Here is a 24,352-nt window from a genome sequence, read left to right as displayed (position 1 = left end):
CATAATATTTTATTCAAGCTCAGCATGTTTCATTTATGGACGGAGCTTGAACGAGCCAAACCACGAAACAAATTTGAACAGTTCAAGTTGGGCCATAAGCCTAAGCCGGAGCCTAATCTTACTATTTTATTTTCTATTCCTTTTATTATTTACGAGATTTGAATTCAAAATCTCTCGCTTATAAATGAATATGAATATAACTAATTTTAACTAAACTAACAACTTGAAAGTTTCTCGCTTGAAGAAAAATACCCAAAGAAACAGTCACATCCATTGTTCTACTTTCACTTTTCTTTTCCTTTACAACCAGTGAGAGAGCGAGAGAAGTGAACCACCTGAGAGGTTGCCGTCGCACACGGCGGTGAGAAGATGTAGCGGAGGAGAGGCTGACGTAAAATCGAGCAGAGGTCGGGCGGTAGGGTTGCAGAGAAAGAGAGATTTCGTCTGCTAGGGATTTCTTATTGGGACTGGCTGGGTATTAAGCTTTTGGGTTTACAAAATAACCCAAAACTGTCATGAAAGTAGTGTGAATGTCTCATATGTAATAATGTGAGTAGCGGACCAAATTAGACTTTTGGTGGCAACGTTTAAGAATCTTTGGTAAAAGTACTAAGACAGTAAGTTTGTCTTTGGTGTAAGTTTTTCTCCATGCATGTAAAGAAGTTGTCAGGTGGAAATCTCTATAAATAGAGGAACCTCATTACAACACATCAAATCAAGGGTGAAAGGAATATACTAATATTCCCTCATCTCCTCTTTTTAGTTACATCGTTTGTGTGATACGTTGCACCTGTTTTGCTCCTATCTCTGTTGGAGAACTTTGCTTAGCATTTGCAAGCTCCATGGAAATGTAGAAGCTGTGTTTTACTGTCTAGGAAGCTTGAGTGTACAAATGTGCAAATGTGCTGTTTAATTCAAAGCTTCATTGAGAAGCGACAAAAAATTGTAAGATAATAATGCAGGGAGACGCAATGGTGGTTATCAAGGCACTGCAAAAAGACACGGCAGCACAAGGTAATGTTCAGTTTGGCAATATTTTGCAGGATGCAAGGCATATGTTGAAGTCCTTTCTGAATTGGAAGGCTACATTTGGTCACCGAGAGACAAACAAGGTTGCACATCGTCTTGCGAGATTGGGCTTATCGCTGCATAAACAAGTTTTATGGTTTGAAGAACCTCCGAATGTAATTTCTAATTTGTTTTTAGAAGATAGTATTATTACTTAATTTAGAGGTGCGGCACGCTCTTTTTCCCTTGAATCAGGTTGAAAGTCCGGCAAGATTTTTATCGAGACCCATTGTAAGCACTCTATCCTCCTTCTTTGTAAGGTTCCTTTCTCATATATGGAATATCGTACTTTCTCAAAAAAAAATAATAATAATGAGAACTTGATGGGCCGGATCTGGTTTAATTTTCACATTATTTAGTTTACAAAATTTAGTATATGCATTTAGTCTTTCTTGTATTACCCTTTAAAATATTTACTGATTAATCATTCAAAAATTTTGATTTGAAACTAAACCTAAAATTTGGGAGTAACGATGCAAGATGGATCTAAAATTCTGACTATGACACGAAAACTCTGAAATCCCAACGTTTGAAGGAAACAGACGACAATCAAGTGCATTTAGAGATTTCAAAAATTCTTAACTTATGATCCAATCTTTTTTGAGTTCTATGTTCACTAATTGTATATATCTTTTGACATATTAGATTCTCAAGTCCACGTGGATAATGAGTACGCTATAGGGGCGAGTCTTGCTAGCAATTCTCTTGGCACCCGAAATTGTATATATCTTATGACGTATTAGATTCTCAAGTCCACATGGCTAATGAGTACGCTATAGCCTATAGGGGCGAGTCTTGCTAGCAATTCTCTTGGCACCCGAAAGTTGAACACATCCCTAATTAAAAGAAAGAAGGGAATACTAATAATATTGGTCTAAATTATTAAATGATACTATTATTTGTATGTCTTTGCAACAAATTGTCTCATAATTTTGTCCGAAAATTCCGAGTATCGTACATGGTAACAGCTTCCAGCTTAAATTAGAGCCAAAACTGTATGAAAAGTTTAAACTTTAAACCACACAGCAAACACTCCTGCAGACTCTGCCCAAGTACAACCTAACCTCGGATGGTATGCATAACTCAAACACAACTCATTCGGCATCTTCCCGCTTTTCTGCATATTTTCTAAGTAACAGATTAACCGGTACATATTTGAACGTAAAACTGGTTTGAGAATGTTTTGCATACGAATCAATCACATCCCGTAGAAATTATTTAGCAGTGGTTCAATGATGCTTCTCTTCCGACCCTTCGAATCACACTAGCTAAACCGTCGAGCTCAGATCCCTTCTCTTGTACCAAGGAGGTGCATATTTACTGCTGCCAACCATACTGTTGATTGCGGTTTCCACCCATCATGTTTGAGCCCCGACCTGCTGCAGAGCCACCATAGGGACCGTTCTGAGGATAGTTTGGGCCACCAACTCCATAACCACTACCTCCACCCCGAGGACCTGCACCAGGCATGCCACTAGAACCATATGGTGCTCCCCGCCCTTGTGGATATGGGCCACTGCTGTACCCACCTCCGCCACCTTGAGCACCCCGACTTGGATGGTTGTATCCACCACCAGGGTTCCCACCAGGTGGGTATCTGCTTGGCCCTCCAGAGGGCCCGCGTGGCTTACCATAATGGTGGCTAGGTCCTGTAGCAACTGGGGGCTGAGAACCATGGATAGGCTGGTTAGGTCCAGGCCGCATTTGGGAATGTGCTTGGCCAGATTGCTGAATAGGTGGGAGGCGGGTATGCTGCTGAGGGTGCTGCAGTTTCTGACGTTTTGCATTCTCTTCATGTTGCCGTTGCTGCTGGCGCTTTTTCTTTGTCTGGAACTCGTGTGATGATTCATATTTTGGTAGACTGAGCCAAAAAATGGTTGCAGTCAAAACAAAAACAAAAGGTGATGTAAAACACGCGACTATTAAAAAACTAAATACAAAGAACAAAAAAACATAAAACTAAGTAAAAAGAAATTTTTTGCCGGTACAAGGAACCAACCTCTTAGGATCACAAGGTAATGGATCAGTCCAGAAATACTCGGCGTCAAGAGCATCCTTAGCTGATATTCTCTATAATTAATAATCACAAAAACAACAAAACAATAAACAGTCAGTCAGAAGCCCGTGTAAATACGATAGCATTAATCATATTGGTACAGTATGCAACAATTATCCGTCCTCACAATGCCAACCCAACTTATATTACCATTGCTACAAGGGGTAACTCAAAAGGAATAGCATTTTCCGTGGATTAACTCGATACAAGACGACAGATGACTTGTAAGTTGTAAATGATATAATCTGAGAAATATGTCAGTGAGTATGCATGCATATTTTCATGCACAATTAGGAAGGAGGACAATATCCTCTGAAAGTATGTACCTGAGAAGGATCAAGTGTCAGCATTTTCTCCAACAACTCCAAAGCATGACGGTCAAAACTATACAGCAAACAAAGAAAAGATAAGCTATGAAATGCACAAGCCAAAAGCCACCAAAGACCCGCAGGCATGCTGATGATGGAACATTTGAGAACTCTAGTAGGTAAACTACTTACTGTCTGAAAACATCCCTGAGACGTTTCTTCAGTGGCCTCGTGGGCTTGAAGTTGTTATACCATGGAATCTTTGAAACTCCGGGCCAGTTGACCTCATCTGGAGCTCCACATAGCTCAAAAATCTTATTTAATTGCTCTGGCTACAAGGATTACAAATAAAAAAAAGGATTACACTGTTGAACATATTTTTGAAGATATTAAAAGTTCAGGTTGGAAAGTTATATACCTTTTACATGTGCATGTTAAACAATAACATACGCACAAGAGCAATATCACAAAAGAGTGGAACCGAGGTGGAGTCATAATAGTCAAAAATCAAACTGGATCAGGACATTGCCAAACTTACTAGTTCAGATACTAGGTTAGGGTTAGAGACCAAACTAGAATAATCTCTGGAGCCAGAGTTCGGGATATGCTCCACTTCTGTTTCGATAGTAGCCAAACATAGGATGGGTTATTAAGGACTTGAGTAGGATTTTTTTTTTTTTTTTTTTTTTTTTGAGAAGAAACTATAACAATTTATTAAAAAAGAAACGTGAATTACACAGAAGCGGATAAGAAATCCACCAAGAACAGAACAAGAAAATCTCTCAAGGGGATCTGATTACAAGTAGGAAAACCTCAACCAAAATCACTTTACGGCTGCTAACATATCCCACAGTATGTGAGAAAGAGAGTAATTCTTAAAAACATTCGAAATTGAAGCCCAAAAGGCTGCCCAATATCTTACTCTTCCCCATAGATCTGCTACCCCAACACCAGTATAATCCTCAAAAATTCTTTTGTTACGCTCCAACCAAATGTTCCAAAAAAACTGCCGACACCAAACAACCCTACAAAGCTTTAGCTTTCCTCCCAATTCCTAGAGCCTCAAAATTGGTGCTTAGAAGCTCGAAACAACCCTTTGGAATGACCCAACTAACTCTAACCTCCTGAAACAATTTCCACCACAGTTGAATCGTGTAAGAACAATGGAGAAAAATGTGGTTAACACTCTCCTCCTTAGTTTTACACAAACTGCACCAATGGGGAGAAAAGCAATTTAAAGGGCTTCTCCCTTGAATTTGATCATAAGTGTTGCGCTTCCCATTAGCCACTAGCCACACAAGAACTTTGACCTTTGGAGGAACTTTTGATTTCCAAATCTGAGAAGAGGGTGGAAAATGTTGCACAATCCCATTGTTGCTCAAGAAAGAGCGAAAGGATTTGCAAGTGAACAATCCTGATAAGTCCAGTTTCCACCTTCTGTCATCTGCTCTTGATTGAGACAAGCGAACATTTTCCACTTTCTGTAATAATCTAGCTGCCTCTTCTATCTCCACCGCATTCAAATTTCTCCTGAAATCAAAATTCCAGCTCAAAGAATTGATAGGAAGATCCACAAAACTTGAGATGTTCTGGTTGTGCGTTCTCGATAGCAAGAATAATCAAGGATATTGTTCTTTCAATGGTCCCCCTTCCAACCAACCATCCTCCCAAAACCTCACCCTCTCCCCGTTGCCCACCTCAAACTTGCAGCATTGTAGAAATGATTGGAGACCACACGAATAATCCAGGATATTGTTCTTTCAATGGTCCCCCTACCAACCAACCAACCATCCTCCCAAAACCTCACCCCTCCCCGTTGCCCACCTCAAACTTGAGTAGGATTATTAAGGACTCAAGTAGAAACAAACAACAATAAGTTTCTACTGGACCACTGAATGACAATGACAAAATTAAGTCTTGTTTGAAAAAGGACTTGGCAGAGATCCCCAAATTGTAAATGACCAATGGCTATTAGGCAAAAATCTGGTCAATATACCCTAAGAGGAGACATTTCTGTGTTTCAATTTTTACTCGGAGTGCTATATTCAAATTACTTAACTTATATTCATTTCCGACAGAGTTTAAGCCCACACCAGGATCCATTTGGAATAAAGGGACTGATGGTTCCTGTAACTTGTGATTCTCGAGTTGAGACCCTATGAGAAATTTGAAGAATCTGTTAAGTGGTGGGTGTGTACTGGCGAGTTTCTAATGACTTTGGGATAACTTGTAAAACCTTAATTTGATTGAGTGACCAAAACCTAATATAGAGAGGCTGGTGTGGACGTAGGGAAGTTACTGATCAATGTAAATGTATTAGTGCTTTTTTGTTGTTAAATTTACTGTTGTATTCCAATTTTGTAGAAATCAGTGCCCCGCATTTTTTTTTTTTTTTTTTTTTGGAAAAAGAGACAAATATATTAAAAAAGAACGGAAGGCGGTGGTCAAGAAGACCATGCAAAGCCATCCGAAACAGACAAGCAAAAACAAAGAAGGGGCTGAGAACCATCTCTCACCCAAAACCCAGACTCTAGCAAACCCTCTCTCCTATAGGCCAGACTACCATAAGCCTGCCGGTTTCTCCATATATTAAGAGATCAAGGGACCCCTGAATTAAACGGTTACTGAAGCACAAAGAGTGGAACCAAAAACAAACTTCAACCCTTAACTCCCATACCAACCCCCCCCCCCCCCTGCGGGGAACAGCCACAGCCAAATCAGTACCTCAACTGAATGTCAGATGACTGGAAATGAATCCTGACTGACCAAGTGACTTGTAGATGTGTTAACAGAAGTAAAAGTTAAAACACTAAAACTTGAACACATTAACTATAACTACTTCTTTGGTCCAACCCGCAGTCATTATGAAACCATACTACATTTTACACTGCAGGGCCAATTCAAAATGCTTCTAATACCTACTACATAAAATACAAAACCCACCAGGATTCCCAAAGTAACTAAATTGATATATCAAAAAATTTAAGAAATGATATGTCAAAAAAATTAGGAAAATACTAGAAGGATAGAAGCTACATAAGACACACAGCAAAGAGAAGGTAAGAAATGCATCTTCTATGGTAAACCAAAAAGAACAAAGTAGTTTGACCTTTCAAGGTCAAGCAGTCAACACCGGAAAGCATGAACACTATAATGCTTTCTTATTAGAATAAAACCATTATCAACGGATAATGTAAAAGAACATAAAATAAAAAGACCGAGAGGATGGCAAAGTAATGAAATGACACAAAGAACCACATCATCTTAAGCCGTAAACCATATGTTATGCATTATAAATGAACTTCACCAAAGAAAAGTTTAATTAATTTACTCAAAACTTATGGCCCCTTTATGACAAATAAACTTCATATAAAAAATTTATTTGTTTATGAGTCAAAACCTTTGAACCACAGACAAAAGAAAAAAATGTTTCAACTTATCTTTCAAACTCTACTAAAACAATCTTATTGGTCCTACTGTACATGCTCGATGAGAGCTTCTTGTAGCATAAAAGCACATAGAAATCCATACTTGTCAACTCAATTTGTGTATGCATAAACGTTGAAATACTTGGTACTATTTTTTTTCTCTTTCTAAGCTTATCCCATTATGTACAAGAAGTATTGACAACTGCAAACCGTAACTATGCAACAAAGATATATGGAAGACCACAAAAACTACTTTACAGCAGAATTCCAATCATAAAGTGTAACCTGAAACAAAATGCCTAAATTCTGAAGAAAGCGATGCTGAAAGGGAAGCTTACAAGCCAACTGTATCCCATTGAAGATCCATCTCCCCACCCCTTGTTCCCTTATAACTAGTTTTAAATCCAAACTTCCAAACCACTCCCACAACATTGCTTTGTAGGATACTAAAGGCCTGCTTGGTATCCTTCTTGGACCCCATTTTTTGTTTTTGAAACTAATGCGTACTAAATAATTTAGCTACATTCATCATGTTTGAAAATCCAAGGATACCAAACAGCCCCTAAGCTGTCATATCAATTCATACAAGAAAGCAGGTAAAACCACCCTATAACAGAAAATGTTATTACCTCATCTTTCCCGGGAAAAATTGGCTTGCCATGTAGAAGTTCAGCAAAGATACACCCAACAGACCACATATCTACAGCTGGACCATACTTTGTAGCTCCAAGAAGCAACTCTGGAGGTCTGTTCAAACAAAACATATCACAAATTATTTGCTTGTATAAAATCTTATTGAGGAATAAAACAGAATAAAGTGCTCCTTTTGGGAGAGACATATACAAAGAAGAGAACAAGCAAAAAAGAGAGAGGTAGATATAAAACCTATAAAAACCAAAAGCTCTTAAAAGAAGACCATAATCCAAACAGAACTCACATCAATGGAAAAAGAGACCAAACAGAAATTGACTCAAATTATGGGTAGTATCATGATCCTCAAAGGTCCAAGCATCAAACTACCCCCATAAACATACCACAACACAATAAAGAATTGGCTTCACATTCATAATTGTAATGCTTACCAATAAGACCAGTCAACACTCCAGATGACCCACAAAAGAATTAAGCATCAACTAAACAACACCGGACAACTAAAAGAGAAAATTTACCATAACTCCATCAAAACAGAAAACAGTGAAATAAAACATGGTCGACCACTCACAAATACCTTTATACACATACAACAGATATCCAAAATAATGATACTTCTTGTAAGAAGGTTATCATAAGTTCAGATGTTCCATAAAAAGCAGGCTATCAATTCAGATCTATAGATAGGTTGCAGAAACCAATGCAAACTTCACGAGATGAGAGAAAATAATACAGTTAAAGGAGAACCTCCATTTAAGGGAATTTGATATTCACCTGTACCAAAGAGTAATAACACGATTTGTAAGATTGGCATTGTGATCATTTGAAAATGAACGGGCAAGCCCAAAATCTGCAAGCTTCAGATTGCCTTCATTGTCTATAAGTAGATTAGAGCCTGCACAAAAAATATAAAACATAATGTTGGGCTCATAATACTAACAAAATTGAAATGATGACAGAAGAATTGCTTATATACTAACCTTTAATATCTCGGTGAAGGACTTGATTCACATGACAATAGTGAAGCCCGGTCAAAAGTTGTTTCATGTAGCACTGTAAGACAGAAAAAGGGAAAAAGATAAGGCTTCAAACCTCAAATAGTCGGTGATTAAGTAACTCGCAAGTCTTGCTGTTTGTGATACCTTAATCTGCGCAACTGAAAATCTCATCCCAGGTCGATCAGCTAGGCCTGTCAAATCATGGTCCATGTATTCAAAGACCATATAGATGCCACCTTTATACTTATTACCATCTGAAATTCCATCAAAACAGATTAAGTTAGAAATTATTTTGATATCAAACAAGAATAAAATCAACCAAAAAAATACAGGTTGATCAAGTCAGCACTTGACAAGCCAAACCATTTAAGTCTGAAAAAAAATGCTAGTGTTTAACAAACTTTAAACCAATGAAGATGAAGAGAGACATAATAGGCTAATAATACACAAAAATATATTACTTGCCTGGTCTACCTTGCTCGTCCTTCTCTGGACCTGCAAAACCATCCCTGATTAATTGATATGTAAAGGAAAGTATAAGATGCAAGAAACTGCTTCGGGTAACAGACACTACATAAAATCTCAAGAGACATAAATATCTAATACCTGGGGATGTCACAATCTCTTTCAAATTGATGACATTATCATGGTGAAGCTTCTTAAGAATCTTGATTTCCCGTATGGCAGTTATGGGGAACTGGACAGGAAACATTTCAGAGGAGTATGCATATTAAATAACTATACTGATCATTCTTGTTTGGGAAATGTATTAGAAATCCAGTTCCTCAAGAAAAATTAAACAACTAAGGTATAAGTGAAGGAAAAAGCATGACATACCCCCTCTCTCTCATTGTCCATCCGAATTTTCTTCAAAGCGACGATTTCTCCCGTCTTTATTTCTCTAGCCATGTAAACTTGGCTGCAATTATAAAGCAGTTACTATGACAGCATCAGCAACCACAAGGTAAAAATACCAGAAAGAGAATGCTCTTAACTTCGATGGAGAACTAAAAAATTTGGCATTCCAAAATGTTATAGAAAACAAAAGGGTTCCCTTACGAAAGTTTCATTAATAATCAACTAACGAATAAATACACATAGTGATGATTTACAACAGTATGACCAATGAAGTTATCACCGAACAACTAAGAGCTAACATAACATCTGAAATATCATTAAAGTAGAACCTGACAGTCATGAACAAGCTCAAACCACTGAATCTTGTAATTTTAAGACAGGGAAGGAAACAGGGATCTTGTATTGTTAGTGAAGTTTAACATAAGAAGATTTTGGTGCGGCTATTGTCGAACTCGGCTAAAAAATATCTGACCTGATTATCTCATCACAGAAGTAAAACAAAACATATGCACTGATTAAACATGCATGACAAATATACACAATTTATCTTAGATGATATTTGAATTAACGCACCATTGCAGCATTTGCATTCTTTATTATCACTTCAGTTTCGAATGATTTTAAGAATTACTCTCTTTCTCACATACTGTGGGATATGTTAGCAGTTGTAAAGTGATTTTGGTTGAGGTTTTCCTACTTGTAATCAGATCCTCTTGAGATATTTTCTTGTTCTGTTCTTGGTGGATTTCTTATCCACTTCTGTGTATTTTCACTATTCTTTTTTAATAAACTGTTATAGTTTCTTCTCAAAAAAAAAAAAAAAAAAATCACTTCTGTTACGTGAAGAACCACACTCGTTCTCTCTGTGTCAGTGATTTTATCCTTGAACCACTGTCAATATTATCATGTTTGTTTACACACTGTATATTGATGTACAGAAATTACAATGCATCTCCTTTGGAAAAAGGTTCTTTAGAGGATTATATGTAGTGTGTACATTCAACTGGTCTTTGACTAGAGAGAGTTTAAAGTAAAGAGGAAGGGCAGGTCACGGTGCCATATGCTCAACATTCAAGGTGATCTTAAACAAATTTAAGGTTAAGCATTGAGATTATTTTTTATGCACTGGCTACGTTTAAGTTTCATTCAGAAGAGGCTTTATAATATCATAGTAACAGAGGTACTATAGGAAAAGCTACATACACTTTGGTAGGAATAGAATTCTTAACCCAAAAGTTGAAATAGGAAAGATGTTGTAATTTTGGGCCACTGTTCTATTCATGTAAAATTATACACTGGTAAACAACATTTCAGTACACTTATGTGTTGAGGTAAACACAAAAGAAAAAACTTAAGTGCTAAACAGAGAGCTTTACAACGTCTGTTGTGGAAACAACACAAATCAAATATCTAATGCCCTGTAGATTTTGAATAGCTATGTCTTCTACAACTTAGTGAATAAAAAAATAAGACAGACACAAGAAATCAAAATGCTTTCCGAATGAAAATATTGGTGTGTGTCCAAATGGTGATCTATCTTTTACCAAGGCATTGGGATGTCAATACCTATTGGCCCTTGTCTAGCGACTAGAGCACACAGTGCCTTGTTAGTGATGTATGAGGTATAATCAGCACAAAAAAACAAATTGTGGTAATGCTTTATCAGCAGACTCGTTAATCAATAGATGTATTTCGCACATTCATCAAGACATTGCAGTAGCAAGTTCATAACAAAAACAACAATTTCAGTTCCCTCGTGAGGGTCAAAGTACAATAACAACTCTGTTTAAATATTTGTTGTCGATAATCAATACCCATATGAGACCTACAAAAAAATGGAGCAAATTGCAATATTAACTTTTACAATTAAATTTCACTGACCAAACATCAAATTATCTGTCAAAACATCAAACCAGAAACAACAGAATCAGAGATGCCACAAACAATAGCCCAAAACTGACACTACTGAAAAAAAATTAAAACAACTGAGATGCATGGAATTGAACTAACCCATAGGTTCCCTCGCCAATTTGTTCCAGTTTCTCGAAGCAGTCGACGCTTCTGGAACCCCATGAAGGGACCTCGTTGAGGTTAAGCTGCCCAGGGGCCGCTATCGCCATTGTTCCTTTCTTCTACTTCAGTAACTGATTATATCTCTAACCAAACAAAGGGCATCATCAGAACCCAATAGCCAAAGTTGAACATACACAACGAAATTTTCCAAATTTACTGCTAATACCTGAAGGATAGCACCGGGATGATCCAAGAACCCTACCAAATTCGATTGGTGCTTGTTCACACCTCCACTGTCTTCGTCTTTGGAGGGCTATGGACTCCAAGAATGCAGCACCAAGAATTTTGCAGAAGAACTTTTGAATTGATAATTCTTCGTTTCAATCAGCTTTTCGGGAAAGCAAATCCGATTCGCAGACTGAAATTCAGAAAGATATAGATAACCCAATTGAAGAAGAAACAAAAGGAGACGACCCGCTTGGTTCAAGGTGCGTGCCACTCACCGGAGCAAAGGCCGATCGAGGACTGCGATTTGAGAGAAAAACCCTAGATTTAGCTTCAAAGGCCACAGAGCGAAGGGCGGAAGCTTTTCAACTAGGGAAAGCGTAAAACGAGAGAGAGGGTGCGAAAGGTTTATGTTGGGTTCGGTTTCGGACAGTCTCAGTTTTTAGGGGAATTGATAAGAACTTCGGATTTAATGATATTTTTCTTCATTTATAAGCAAAAAGTTTTAATTTTAATTATTATCAAAGACGAATTTGAATCACATTATTGTTACCTTATTATGAGACTAAGTTCACTCATCCTCCTTAGTGTGATAATATCGTTTGATGTTGACTAATTACATCTGGTTGGTATTGATCTATACTATTATTAAAATCGAATCAAACTAAATTGGTTTTACTCTGTTTGATTCAATCAATTTAAGTCTATTCATCACATAAATAAGAGTTATAATCTCCTAAAAGTCCACACATCTCATGCATTCCAATTTGATTGAAACATGGACAATTTGGAAAAATAACCAAAATTTGGACCTCATATAAAATTATGACTACCTTTTTATATTTATGATAATTATAACCAAAACTTGATAGAAAATTACTCATACACCCTTAAACCTAGCCTTTTCACATAGTGTGGCATCCTAGAAAGCTTCATTTCTGCCGAAAAGTAAAACCCTGTTTCTTCATATCTTGTTCACTGAGGACAAATTGCCTCATTAGCATAAATTTGCTAGCAATCTCTAGGAATTCAAATGAAACCCAAAAGCCAAGTCTACAATCCTGTCCCAAATGTAGCTTTGCTCAGGGCATATTTACTTTGTAAGGGATTATCTGAAGGCGGAAGAAGTTTGGATATTTACTGCAATGTAGAGAAAACCAAAAAAAAAACGGAACCGGACTCAAAGAAAACCATTCCCAAATCAATTTATGTTGCTGCATTTCCTTCCACGTGTATGCTCCAGACTTGTGACTCCAAAAAGCAAACAACAAAATGTCAATTTTTTTGGGTAAGGCGATAACTTCTGGCCCTCAATCTCAGGGGCCTCAAATTTATGTCCCGCATATAAATATCAAACACCTAAGGGACACCATAATTGAGCTGTGAAAGCAATTGAGATGGTCTGCCTCTTTTTTCTTGGGACAAGGATGTCCTCCTACTTCCGGTGTTCTCCGTGCCCTTATATTTTGTGTGGTCAAGGTTAAGTCACGTCAATATTTTATATTGTTTTTTTATAGAGATAATAAACAAAAATGAATAGTAATATAAAATGTTGACGTGGTTTACCTGTGACCACACAAACAGAAGGACACGGGAGGGCACCTGAAGTAGGAGGGTAAACAATCCTTGTCCTTTTTCTTGTATGCAGTTTAATACTCAGAGCTGCACTTCAGTCAGTTGTTTTGTAGTCTTTTTTAAATTTAATCCGTATAGAATTAATGACCCTCCAATAACAAATAACAAAGATCAACAAAATCATAAAAAGGGTTGGACAGAAAAAACACATATCATATTTTGCCTTCCTCTTCAACTTATAAAGTAGTAAAACTAAATCTTTAAAAAAATAAAAAATAAAAAATAAAAACCAGATGGTGGCTTCATCACGACAGTCCATCATTTGGAGGCCCGAGAAGTCTCACAAAGGTATTTTAGCCTTCCCTAACCACTATCGTGCAATTCACCAATGCCGCAAAGATTGTGATTTAACCATCACATCCTCTTCAATTGACGCTATTTATATGTGTCAATAAGATTTTATTGTTCTTTACTCTCTTCTCTTGAAATCTTTAACTTATTGTTGATCATTAATGATTTAGAGCACGATTTAATATTAAACTAATAATTATTTACTAATTTATTGACTCATCTCATGCTCCCAAAATCTCATGGCCCAAATATAAAGACAGTCGCTATGAATAATTATGAGATTTCAAACTTTTGAAGATTCTTTAAGAATTGAAGCTTGAAGCCTCTTTACCATATTATCCGTTGTAAATCTTTTTCATTTATTTGTCATAGAGATAGAGTTGATTTGGAAAGAAAGGCAGAGAGGGGCAGGAAATTCAAAAAGAGAGAAACGGGGAAGGAAGCGGTTGGAGGCTGTGAGCTCTTCCTTTTCTTTTCTTTTTTTCAATTTTTGTTTTTTTAAATGACTTTGTCACGTTAGTTTTCTTGGCTACTATCTTGTATATCACTAGAGTTCGAAATCAAACTATAACATGCTGTGTAGAATATGAAGCTGAATTTTTTTTTGTTTTTATGGAATCTTAATGAAACACTCCTGATACAGTTCATTTTAACGTTAAAAATACTTTTACCTTGAAAAGTCATTCGTGATACTGTTCATTTACACTTTTATTTTATCATTTATATAAAATTTTTGAGGAATTTTTGTTAATTTTTCTTTTTTTCCTTTTTTTTTTATGCCTTTTATTAGGGCCAGAAGTATTTTACAGATGTCGTATGTCACCGGCACTCTCACACAATTGTTTCCGACTCTCTCAAACACACGCACAGCAAAACAACCCTTGCCCTTCCTTGCTCCCATGGCTGCCTCTGGTTCCAAGACTCATGCTCCCTCTTGCTACAAACCTCCCAAGAACCCCATAACCCTCAATCCCATCCCTGAAACCCTAATCAATAACCCTTCAACCTCTACAATCCCTCCTATCCCACCCACCCAAGAAGAAATCGCCCTTTCACGTGCCTCCCACATCACGCGCGAACAGCTCCTCCGCCGCCGTTCCCACCTCCTCAAGCAACTCATCAAATGCTACAAAGCCCACTACTGGGCCCTCATGGAGGATCTCAGGATTTGGTACAGGGAGTACTGGTGGAAGTACGGCGTCAGCCCTTACAAAGAAGAGCACAGGAGCGAGAGAGACGCCGCTGGGGTTGCTGAAGGCACTGATGAGAACAATAACAACATCAATAGCAATTACAACAACAATGGCGGTCCTGCGGCCGACTTCGATTCGAAAAAGAAACTGCAATGCGCTTTTAAAGAGTGCAAGACGAAGGCCATGGCAATGACGAGCTTTTGTCATCTCCATATTCTTTCGGATTCGAAGCAGAAGCTCTATAAGCCCTGTAGTTATGTTATTAAGAGGTAATTTTCTCTGTCTTGTGTAAAGTTTGAATTTTTTGTGTAATTCTGTGATGGGTGTTTGTTAATTTGTGAGAATGCTTCTGGGTTGGTCCTCTGTTGATTGAAAAGACTGATATTTGTGCAGTAGAATGTTTAGATACATTTCGATTCTAATTTGCGCTACCAATTTTTGAATTCAATTAGGGTTTTTATGAGGGTAGCCTTTCGTCGAATTATATGAGTGTGTTACTGTGTTTGTTTGTGATGGATTTCGTGGAATAGTCTTAAATTTCTGTTTAGGAACTGGTTATGCTACTAATTTTGATTTTTTTTTTTCCTTCCGTTTTCTGTGTTCAGCTTCTAATATGTTTCTGTTTTCCTGACAAATAGTATCTTCAGAAGAATGTTATAGTTACGAACTTACGAAAGAAGGATGTGGATTTGATTTATATTGTACTTGAGTGTTGCCTTTTCTGATATTAAGTGTAGCTTTAATAACAATCATTCTTGTTTTCTGGATTAGTTTGTTTGTATAGAGAAAATCAAATTGAAAATCTTTCTTTTTTGGCCTGCCATTGGAATTGTACAGCTTTTACTTGAGTGGTTGTGATTATATGTTTTTGTATCTTTTGTTTCTGAATATCTGTTGGAACTTAGGGCGAAAAATTCTTGTTGTTGACGAAAGTCACTTCAACAATAGACCTAACAAGTTATTATCTTATCTCTGGAAAGAAAAATGTGAGGTATGGAGCATTTTCAGGAAAAACTTGCTAAAACCATAGACTTTATAGAACTTTTAATTTTCAATTTGTGATTAAGACCTCAGGGAATTATATTTTATTCATAGGAAGTTTCGAGACAAAACCAGTGAAAACTTTCTTGTGGGTCTTCGGTGATTATTTAGGATATCCTACACTAAGAGGAACTTGTTTCGTTGGAATAGAGAGTATGAGCAGGATTCTCAAATGTTTTACAGACTCATGGGAAGAAATTAGTAAACAAGGAGGGCAAGGCTTTTAGTTCATGAGGGAATTACAGTTAGGGAATGGAATAAGGAGGTTAAGCAATTGGGGAACAAGGAGGCGGAGGAGAAACCCAAGTAGCCGAATGCACTAAGGAAAGGGATTGCTTAGTTTTGAAAGGAGGAGTGGAAGGAAAAAGGACAAAATTGTAATGGCAAAGGACACCAAATTTTAGTATCATAAATACGTCCTTGTAATGCAGTTTTAGCAGAAACAACACTTATATGGCTCATATTGAACTAATTTGAATGGCACTTGCATGAGGAGCTTGGGGATCTTCTCCTCAAGTCCACGAAGTGGAAATACTTTATTCAACCCTTTCACTGTAATAGGATAGGATACATAATGTGATCAATATAACTAAGAAAACAACTTAGTCCAGGATTCGTTGCTGTTGGTTCTTCATGTTTATAACAAAGCCCAATATATCCTGTATAGGCATGTTACATGATGGTCTGTGTTGCTTTTCCTTTAGAAAACAACAGGTAGGTAACTATTGTGCCTTCCTGCCCTGCATGTAAAGTGCATGTGGGACCGTTCGATGGAGGAATGTGGGCTGCTTTTGCAATGGTTGATTAACTGCTGGTCAAGAACAACAACTTATGACAGGGAGAATGGCTTGTTCACGAAGGACTGCTGATAGAATTGCAACAATTACGTAGTAGGGATTTCAAAATGGGATTTAATACCAATAGTAGGGCACAACTGTTTTTAAATTGGCCAATGTAAGACAGGGTGAGAAACACAGATGAAGTAGGGAGCATAGGGAGAAGAAGTAAAGCAAAGCTAAAATTCAAATCTCCTTTACAATAATTCATTTTGATTTGGTGGGAGCTTTGTGCTGATTGTTTCTTAGTGCTTGTTGAGCTTTTGTTCTAGGTTTTCCTCTCATGGTCTAGAAACAAAATAAAATTGGCACCGTGGGGAAACATTTTGTTTTAACCTTTTGCATCTCTTCTGCATTAGCAGAGTTGGGACCATTAGTTGTGATTTTGAATGTGTCAAATTTCTCCTGCGCTGGAATTGTAGCATTATCATATAATGTTTCAAGTAGGTGGACAGATGTTTAATTACATATAAGAACTAGTAGGTGCTACTTCTTGCTGCTATAACTCTTGTCTCCTCCATATAGCCTGGGATTTCATTCTGATCCAAACCCAATAAAGGACAGGAGTAGATCAAAGTAATCCCAATTGATTGTGCATCTTTGATGTGAACTTCTTCTAATCAAGATCATCTAAGTTGAGGTGCCCCGTATACGGGTGCATGTTCGTTCCTAGTACTGGGATATTTTCTTTTTAGGAAACAAGGAATCTCCTTCGTAGCTGTCCCACGATAGTTCGTTTCAGACTTGTATGCTTATGATACACCAACCGTTTGTTGGCCAACTTTGTTCTTTTCTTTTTGTCGTTGTTTTATTTTTTTGTATATTCATAGCAGAGATTGATTCTTCGACTGAGAATATCGTTAATTGATATGGAAATGTTTGAACATTCAACTGACAGATTTGTTGATTTGATTGGCTGATATCTAGTGCTCAGGCAATAACCTGCGGGAAGCCAATACTGAGATCTACTGTTCCTTCTCTTTGTACTTCTCACTTCCAAATGAATCAGAAGAATATCAGGAAGGCCTTGAAGAAGGCAGGCCTTAATAACACCTTATCAAGTAAGTTTGCTCCAACATTCCATGTCGTATTAGCAGAAAGTGTACGCCAAATTAAGGCCAAACGAAGAACGGCACAAAGGGCAAAGGGAAAAAAAGTTGCAGTTAAGGAAGAAAACGCCGACTGAGCGATCCTCTACAGCCGGCAGGTGCACAAATCTTATGGCATATTGTTGAATTTGTAAATTGATGCAAAACCAGAGGTGCCTTGGTCTCTCTCTCTCTCTCTCTCTCTCTCTCTCTCTCTCTCTCTCTCTCTGTGCCCAAAACTAGTATAAGCAAATGTGACAAATTTGATGTGAATTTTGAAAGCAATCTGGTTATGGTGAAGGGGGTATATTGTAGAATGATTAAGAACTATATTTTTTTCACTTTTATGCCCGCGTGGCGCCTATGTGACATACAAATAAGAAAAAAAAAAAAAAAGTCCACCTCACTTGCCACGTCATACATTATGCAAGGGGCTAAGTGAGATCAAAATGCAATTCGAGTGATTAAAGCGGAATAGGAATAAAAGCTAAATTCATTTATATCCCAAAACGTTGATTGAATGTGTCTCACATATGAAAAATATAGGGAATTTGAATGAAACACTGATGATACTGTTTACTTTTAACGTTAAAGACATTTTTACTTCTAAAAGTTACTTATGATATTATTCACTTACAACACATTTTTATCTTTTTTATTAAAACTCAGTTTTCAAGTTTTTTTTTATTAGTTTTTCAAAAAATATATGGAATTCGGCTCTTCACCTCTTCTGGTGAGCACAAGGTCGAACAAGAGCGGCCGAGGCTCGGGTCATTCCCTTGCCCTCGACTTCACCTGTTGGAACCGACGATGACAAAACAATGCTCGCAATGTTCCACAAATGCCATAACGAAGAGTTACCGTTGCCTCGCCCGCTTTACTATTAGTTATAATGCCCTTAGAATTATGATGATTGTAGTCATTGGATAAAAATCCAAGGTCCTGGATGATTGATGAGGAGGATTTTCTCCATTAGTTCATGAGAGGATCCAAATCCATAATATTTCTTATCGTTTCAATAAAACATTTTTGTTATCTATAACTGAGATTTGATTTCTGATTATTTTTTAATACTTTACTAAAGACAATTCTTATTGGGATTCTAAAATTCAAATATTTAATTATGATTTTTTAAAATTTTTTGTGTTTGTAAATAAGGATTAAGTACCAAAAAAACTCTCAATTTTTTAGTGTGATTTCAAATTGGTCTCAATTTTTTTTTAACATTCCAAACAAGTACTCAACTTATTAAAAATTTCACATCCGTTAAGCGCCAATTAATTTTTCAAAGGTAGATTATATGTCACATCCCAGTCTCAACTCCACCGTAGCATGAGTGGCTCTAATACCATTTTGTTATATCCCAAACTGGCTTCGTCGTAGCACGATATTGTCTGCTTTGGGCCATGCCCTCACGGTTTTGTTTCTGGGAACTCACGAGCAACTTCCCACTGGGTCACCCATCCTGGGATTGCTCTAGCCCAAACTTGCTTAACGTCAGAGTTCCGATGGAATCCGAAACCAGTGAGTTCCCAAAAGGCCTCGTGCTATAGGGAGGTGGGCATGTACATGTAAGGCACATCACCTCCTCTTCGTTGGTCGATGTGGGATGTTACATTATATGCAAAATTCAGCAACTTGATATATCATGGACGATATTAATATTAGGTGGCTCAAAATGAAATTTCAAACACAGATTATCTAAATTTCAAACATGGATTATATAATATGGAATCCAATGATCAAACATGTATTAGACTCAACCGAAAATGGATCCAAATGGAAATTACATCAAGAGGGCAAACTCTTAACAAATAAAAGGATTGAGAATTCAAATAGGGTTTCAAGGACCGCTCATGTGATTTCCTCGTTCACTAATTTTTGGTTCGTAAAACTTTCACTTCTTCTTTGTGGCCAATGAAAATGGTGGTGGCCGTATTATAGCAGTCCATATTATTTCAAAACCTTCAAGACCTTATTCTTGATGTTCATGATTTGAGCTGTTGGGTGGAGTTGGTGGTTTTGCGTTTGGTTTAGAGGTGGTGGCATGATGAGGGGGTGGTAACCGTTAGTTGGTGGAAACTATACTTTCATGATCTTCTATTGATTTTGGAGACAACTAACGCCCAGTTAATTTAACTGATTTTTATTTGGAACTTAACAGATGTGACATTTTCAATAGATTAGGTATTTATTGAGGATGCTTAAAAATGTTGAGATCAATTTAGAATGACTCTAAAATGTTAAGGGGTTTTAGGTACTTAATCCTATAAATAATAATGCTATTTAATGCACAATTAAAATTTGAGAACTTTAATGAAAAATTTATCGGTACTGTTCACTTTAATGAAAAAATCACATTTTTACACTAAAAAGTCAATCATATTACTACTCACTTTATCCTTTATTTTATCCTTATCGTTAAAATTCAAAGTTTTTAAGTCATTTTCATTAGTTTTCCTTTAAAAATGTAAAGTGTGAAAATAATTTTCTTGGTGAAATGATTAATTAATGGTGATTTTTTGTATTTACTTATTTTTGTAATTCGTGTGGGTGCCCACGTAAATGAAATTATTTCTCTCAATTTCTGTCCCTCTCTCCAACCCCCATGGCTGCCTCTGGTTCCAAGACCCATCCTCCTCTCTCTGCTTCCAAACCTCCCAAGAACCCAACGAGCCTCAACCCCATCACTGAAACCCAAACCCCAAACTCCAACCCTTCCACCTCCACAATCCCTCCTGTCCCACCGTCCCAAGAAGAAATCGTCCTCTCACACGCTTCCCACATCACCCACCACGAGCTCATCCGCCGCCGCCGCTCCTACCTCAGAGAGCTCAAAAAATGCTACAAATCCCACTACTGGGCACTCATGGAGGAGCTCCGGATTGGGTACAGGGAGTACTGGTGGAACTACGGTGTCAGCCCTTACAAGGAAGAGCACAGGTACGAGAGAGACGCTGCTGGGGTTGCTGAAGGCACTGATGAGAACAACAACAGCATCAACGGCAATTGCAACAACAATAATCGTGGTTCTGCCGCCGGCTTCGATGCCCAAAGGAAACTGCAATGTGCTTCTCAGCAGTGTAAAGGCAAGGCCATGGCGATGACGAGCTTTTGCCACCTTCATATTCTTTCGGATCCGAAGCAGAAGCTCTATAAGCCTTGTGATTATGTTATCAAGAGGTAAATTTGCTATTTTCGATTAGTTCTTTGATGGGTAGGTGTTAATTTGTGAAGATATCTCTGGGGTTTTCATCAATTGATTGAATAGACTAATTTTCGTGCATTGGAAGGCTTAAATTGTAATTTCCGTATTGAATTTTAACTTCATGAGGCTTTTACGAGGGTAGCGCAGCGCTTAATTGAATTACTTTAAGTTATTTTTGGCTTATTTCTATTGGTTATTCTGCCAATTTCAAACTTTGAAGTGTCGATAAGAAAATATGCTTGTAGAAAATGAAAAATGTGAGGTCTCCGGGCACCTTTTCTTTTATTTCTAGGAATCTTCCGAGACAAACCGTGAGCAATTTATAGAGGGTATCCGGTGATTAAGTACGATATACTAAGCTGAAAGAAACTTATTTGGTTGAAAATAGGGAGTATGCGCTTTGTAACCATTCCATTAAGATGATTATATTCACTTTTGATATCAAGTAAAGCCTGATATGGATGTAGAAATATGTCTAAATAGTGCGTACTGTGCATCATAATGCGTGATGGTAATATATATCCTTAATCTTTTGTATTCATGGATATTGAGATTTGAATTTGGTAGAAAATATGTTTGGTCATTTATCTAGGAAAGTTTTGCTTAATCGTAAAATACATTTGAATGGATTGATAATTACAGTCAGAAGATTTTCAAGCAGAAATTGCTCGAATTGCAATTTATGTAGGTAAGGAGGGAAATTGGGAGCATAAAGATTGTCCCGATAGAAATTGATAGACGAGGAGAGAGTTGGAGAGAATATAAAGAAGAAATAGGACAAGGAGACAAGTAGGATAACATTAAATCTATGGGGGTTGCAATTTGCTTGACAAGACGTAGGAGTATAATGATTTCATCTGATACACTAATGTGAGTTACCTAGCTCCACAGGATGGATTTTTTAACAGCTTGGATAGATTTCCTAATTGTATTTTTCTTCCAGCAAGTGGAAGGAAGGTCTTGGCACGTGTCTGACAAAAAGCCCTTGCTAGGATGACCTTGGATAATTGTCTATTTGTTGGACAAAAATAATGTGAATTGGTTTGAGAACACGTGGTTAGAACATCATATGTCTAAAGAGTGTTTCACAGAATTGCATGAAGAAAGGGGTGAACATGGATAGCTAGGCTGAGTTCATGAGGACGTGGCAGTTTTTAAGGGAGGGAAGGATCGTGGAATGGATTGAAATATGGAGATTAATGGGGATTAGGGAAGGAGAAGGAGGTGGAGGAGAAAATCAAGGAGCTGAATTTTCTGGAAGGGATTGCTTAAGTTTTAAAAGGAAGAGCTAAAGGGAAAAGGCCAAGATTGCTTGGCAAAAGAGGAAGACCAAATGCTAGTATTATGAATGCATAGTCTTTGCAATGTAGTTTTAGCAGAACCAACACTCTATATGACTCGTATTGAACTAGAATTTGAATGGCACTTACATCAGGAGGGTCTTCTCCTCAAACCCACGAAGTGGACATACTTGATGCAACACTTTCACTGTAATAGGATACATAATGTGACCATTAACAACTAAGAAAACAACATAGTCCGTGATTTGCTTCTGTTAGTTCTTGGTGTGATAAGTACTAAGCCCGATATTGCCAGTATAGGCATTTCTCATGATGGTCTGCACTTCTTTAGCCTTTAGAAAACTACAGGTAGCTCGGTGCTTTTTGTATTTACTTTCCACACTTTGAAAAAAGTGCATGTGGGACTGCTTGATGGAGGGAGGTGGACTATTCTTGCAATTGTTGGTTAGCTGCTGCTCAAGACTAACAACATATGGCAAGGTTAACGAAGGTGGACATCTTCTTGCAATGGTCTGTTAGCTGCTGCTCAAGACTAACAACTTATGGCAAGGTTAACGACTTCACAAAGAACTGGTGACAGAATTGCAACAATTGCATAGTAGGGGCTCAAAGATGAGAATTAATACCCATAGGTGAAGGGGAAAATTGTCTAGTTGACATAGGACAGGGCAAATTTCAGTTAACATTGTTAAACCCTATATCTTCTTTAGTGTACTTCATTGTTTCTTAGTGCTTGTTGGGCTTTTATTCTAGGTTTTACCATATGGCTCGTTTCTTCTGCGTTTTAATAAAACAATTGTGTCCTGTAAAAAAGGGTGCAACTCCAAACATTTGTTTGAAAAGGCCTTTTAGTCATGAACCATATTATAGTAGTCTAGTAGTCATATCTCGTACATCATTGATTGCACCGACTGAAATGTGGAAGCCAGGTTAAGATTTCAAATGTGGAGAGATAATGAAATAGCTATAAAAGTGACGGTGGGTCCATGCAAGGAGGATGGGGTTTTTACTCTAGGAAATAGATTTTCAGTCGCCCTTTAGGTGGCACTGTGTCATCAGATGAGTAGATCAAAGTAATTCTAATTATTGTTTGTGCATGCTTTGATGTGAATTTTCGATTCTACTCAAGATCATCTAAGTTGATGCGTCCCTTTTGCTAGTACTGGGATATTTTCGTTATAGGAAATGCAGAGAATCGTTTGTAGCTATCACAGGATGGTGCAGTTCAAATTTGTAAGCTTATTATAATAAATGCTAATACACCAAGCATTAGTTGTCCAACTTTTTCTCTCTTTAGTTTTATTTTGTGTATACGCACCATGCAGAGATTGATTTTCAACTGACAGTTTTGTTAAATGATTGTCTCTATATATCTAGTGCTCAGGCAGGACCTATAACATGTGGGAAGCCGATACTGAGATCCACTGTTCCTTCTCTTTGCCCAATTCACTTCCAAGTGGCTCAGAAGGCTGTCAGAAGGGCCTTGAAGAAGGCAGGCCTGAATATGTCCTCATCAAGTAAGCTGGCTCCAAAGTTCCATGTCATAATAGCGGAATACGTACACCAAATTCAAGCCAAACGAAGAACTGCACAAAGAGCCAAGGGGAAAAAGGTCGCAATTAAGGAAGAAAATGCTGACTGAGCCTCTCCAGACAGCAAATTTGCACTCTGCGGTGGCAACCAGTCTCAGAATGGGAACTTAATCTGAAGGCTATGATGCATTTTGTGGTGTTATACTTAAATTGAATCTTTTTCGTTCCTTCTCTTTTCGATCATATGTTCAGCGATCTTTAGAGAGACCAGACTGCTTGGTTAGTTCAAGCGTGTTAAATGTATACGAACCTTTGTATCAAGACATGTACAACATAATTCGAGTTACTTGTTACTTTCGGAATCAAGTTTTTCGCATTTCTTTCGGTACAGCTGATGGTTTTAGCAGCTGTGTGGGTGTCATAGTGTGCGGGCGCTTGTGTTCCATTCCTATTGCTGTTTGGAAAGTGTCGCATTTCCTGTGTTCTCCCCATTATAATCTGTACAACTCTCCCGGCATTTTTTAGCTTGTGAGGGGGGCAAAAAAACCGGTGAACCCGAAACGAGGCAACGAACAAGACGAGTCTGATGAGAGGGAGGAGCAACCATCTCGACATGGAGAGT

General features: G+C 37.6%; 3 protein-coding genes across 5 annotated transcripts; 2 read left to right on the top strand and 1 right to left on the bottom strand.

Moving 5' to 3' along the window:
- Positions 1-1,926: 1,926 nt before the first annotated feature.
- On the bottom strand, positions 1,927-12,041 carry LOC103929918 (cyclin-dependent kinase C-2). 2 transcript variants are annotated; one of them, XM_009339177.3, is made up of 14 exons: positions 11,884-12,041; positions 11,607-11,798; positions 11,378-11,523; positions 9,347-9,428; positions 9,116-9,206; positions 8,975-9,004; positions 8,654-8,763; positions 8,492-8,564; positions 8,286-8,406; positions 7,490-7,607; positions 3,625-3,764; positions 3,451-3,508; positions 3,068-3,138; positions 1,927-2,929 (listed from the first exon to the last, which is right to left on the bottom strand). In XM_009339177.3, exons 3-14 carry the CDS (start codon positions 11,485-11,487, stop codon positions 2,386-2,388), a joined length of 1,548 nt encoding a protein of 515 aa, XP_009337452.1. In that variant the 5' UTR covers positions 11,488-11,523; positions 11,607-11,798; positions 11,884-12,041; the 3' UTR covers positions 1,927-2,385. The 2 variants fall into 2 exon arrangements, with proteins under 2 accessions (XP_009337452.1, XP_048435722.1); XM_048579765.1 differs by having other exon boundaries at positions 11,607-12,034.
- Positions 12,042-14,319: 2,278 nt separating this feature from the next.
- LOC103929916 (INO80 complex subunit D) lies at positions 14,320-17,989 on the top strand. Of its 2 annotated transcripts, none has more exons than XM_048579764.1 (2): positions 14,320-14,993; positions 17,500-17,629. In XM_048579764.1, exons 1-2 carry the CDS (start codon positions 14,341-14,343, stop codon positions 17,519-17,521), a joined length of 675 nt encoding a protein of 224 aa, XP_048435721.1. In that variant the 5' UTR covers positions 14,320-14,340; the 3' UTR covers positions 17,522-17,629. The 2 variants fall into 2 exon arrangements, with proteins under 2 accessions (XP_048435721.1, XP_009337450.2); XM_009339175.3 differs by having other exon boundaries at positions 14,324-14,993; positions 17,529-17,989.
- Positions 17,990-20,254: 2,265 nt separating this feature from the next.
- LOC103953634 (INO80 complex subunit D) lies at positions 20,255-24,096 on the top strand. The gene is made up of 2 exons (XM_009365405.3): positions 20,255-20,872; positions 23,576-24,096. Exons 1-2 carry the CDS (start codon positions 20,298-20,300, stop codon positions 23,838-23,840), a joined length of 840 nt encoding a protein of 279 aa, XP_009363680.2. The 5' UTR covers positions 20,255-20,297; the 3' UTR covers positions 23,841-24,096.
- Positions 24,097-24,352: the final 256 nt, after the last annotated feature.

This window comes from the organism of the source record quoted next, unplaced genomic scaffold (assembly GCF_019419815.1).
Source record: "Pyrus x bretschneideri cultivar Hongxiangsu unplaced genomic scaffold, Pyrus_bretschneideri_v1 Contig14, whole genome shotgun sequence".
In the NCBI taxonomy this organism is placed as follows: Eukaryota; Viridiplantae; Streptophyta; class Magnoliopsida; order Rosales; family Rosaceae; genus Pyrus; species Pyrus x bretschneideri.
This window is presented reverse-complemented; position numbering and strand designations above follow the sequence as displayed.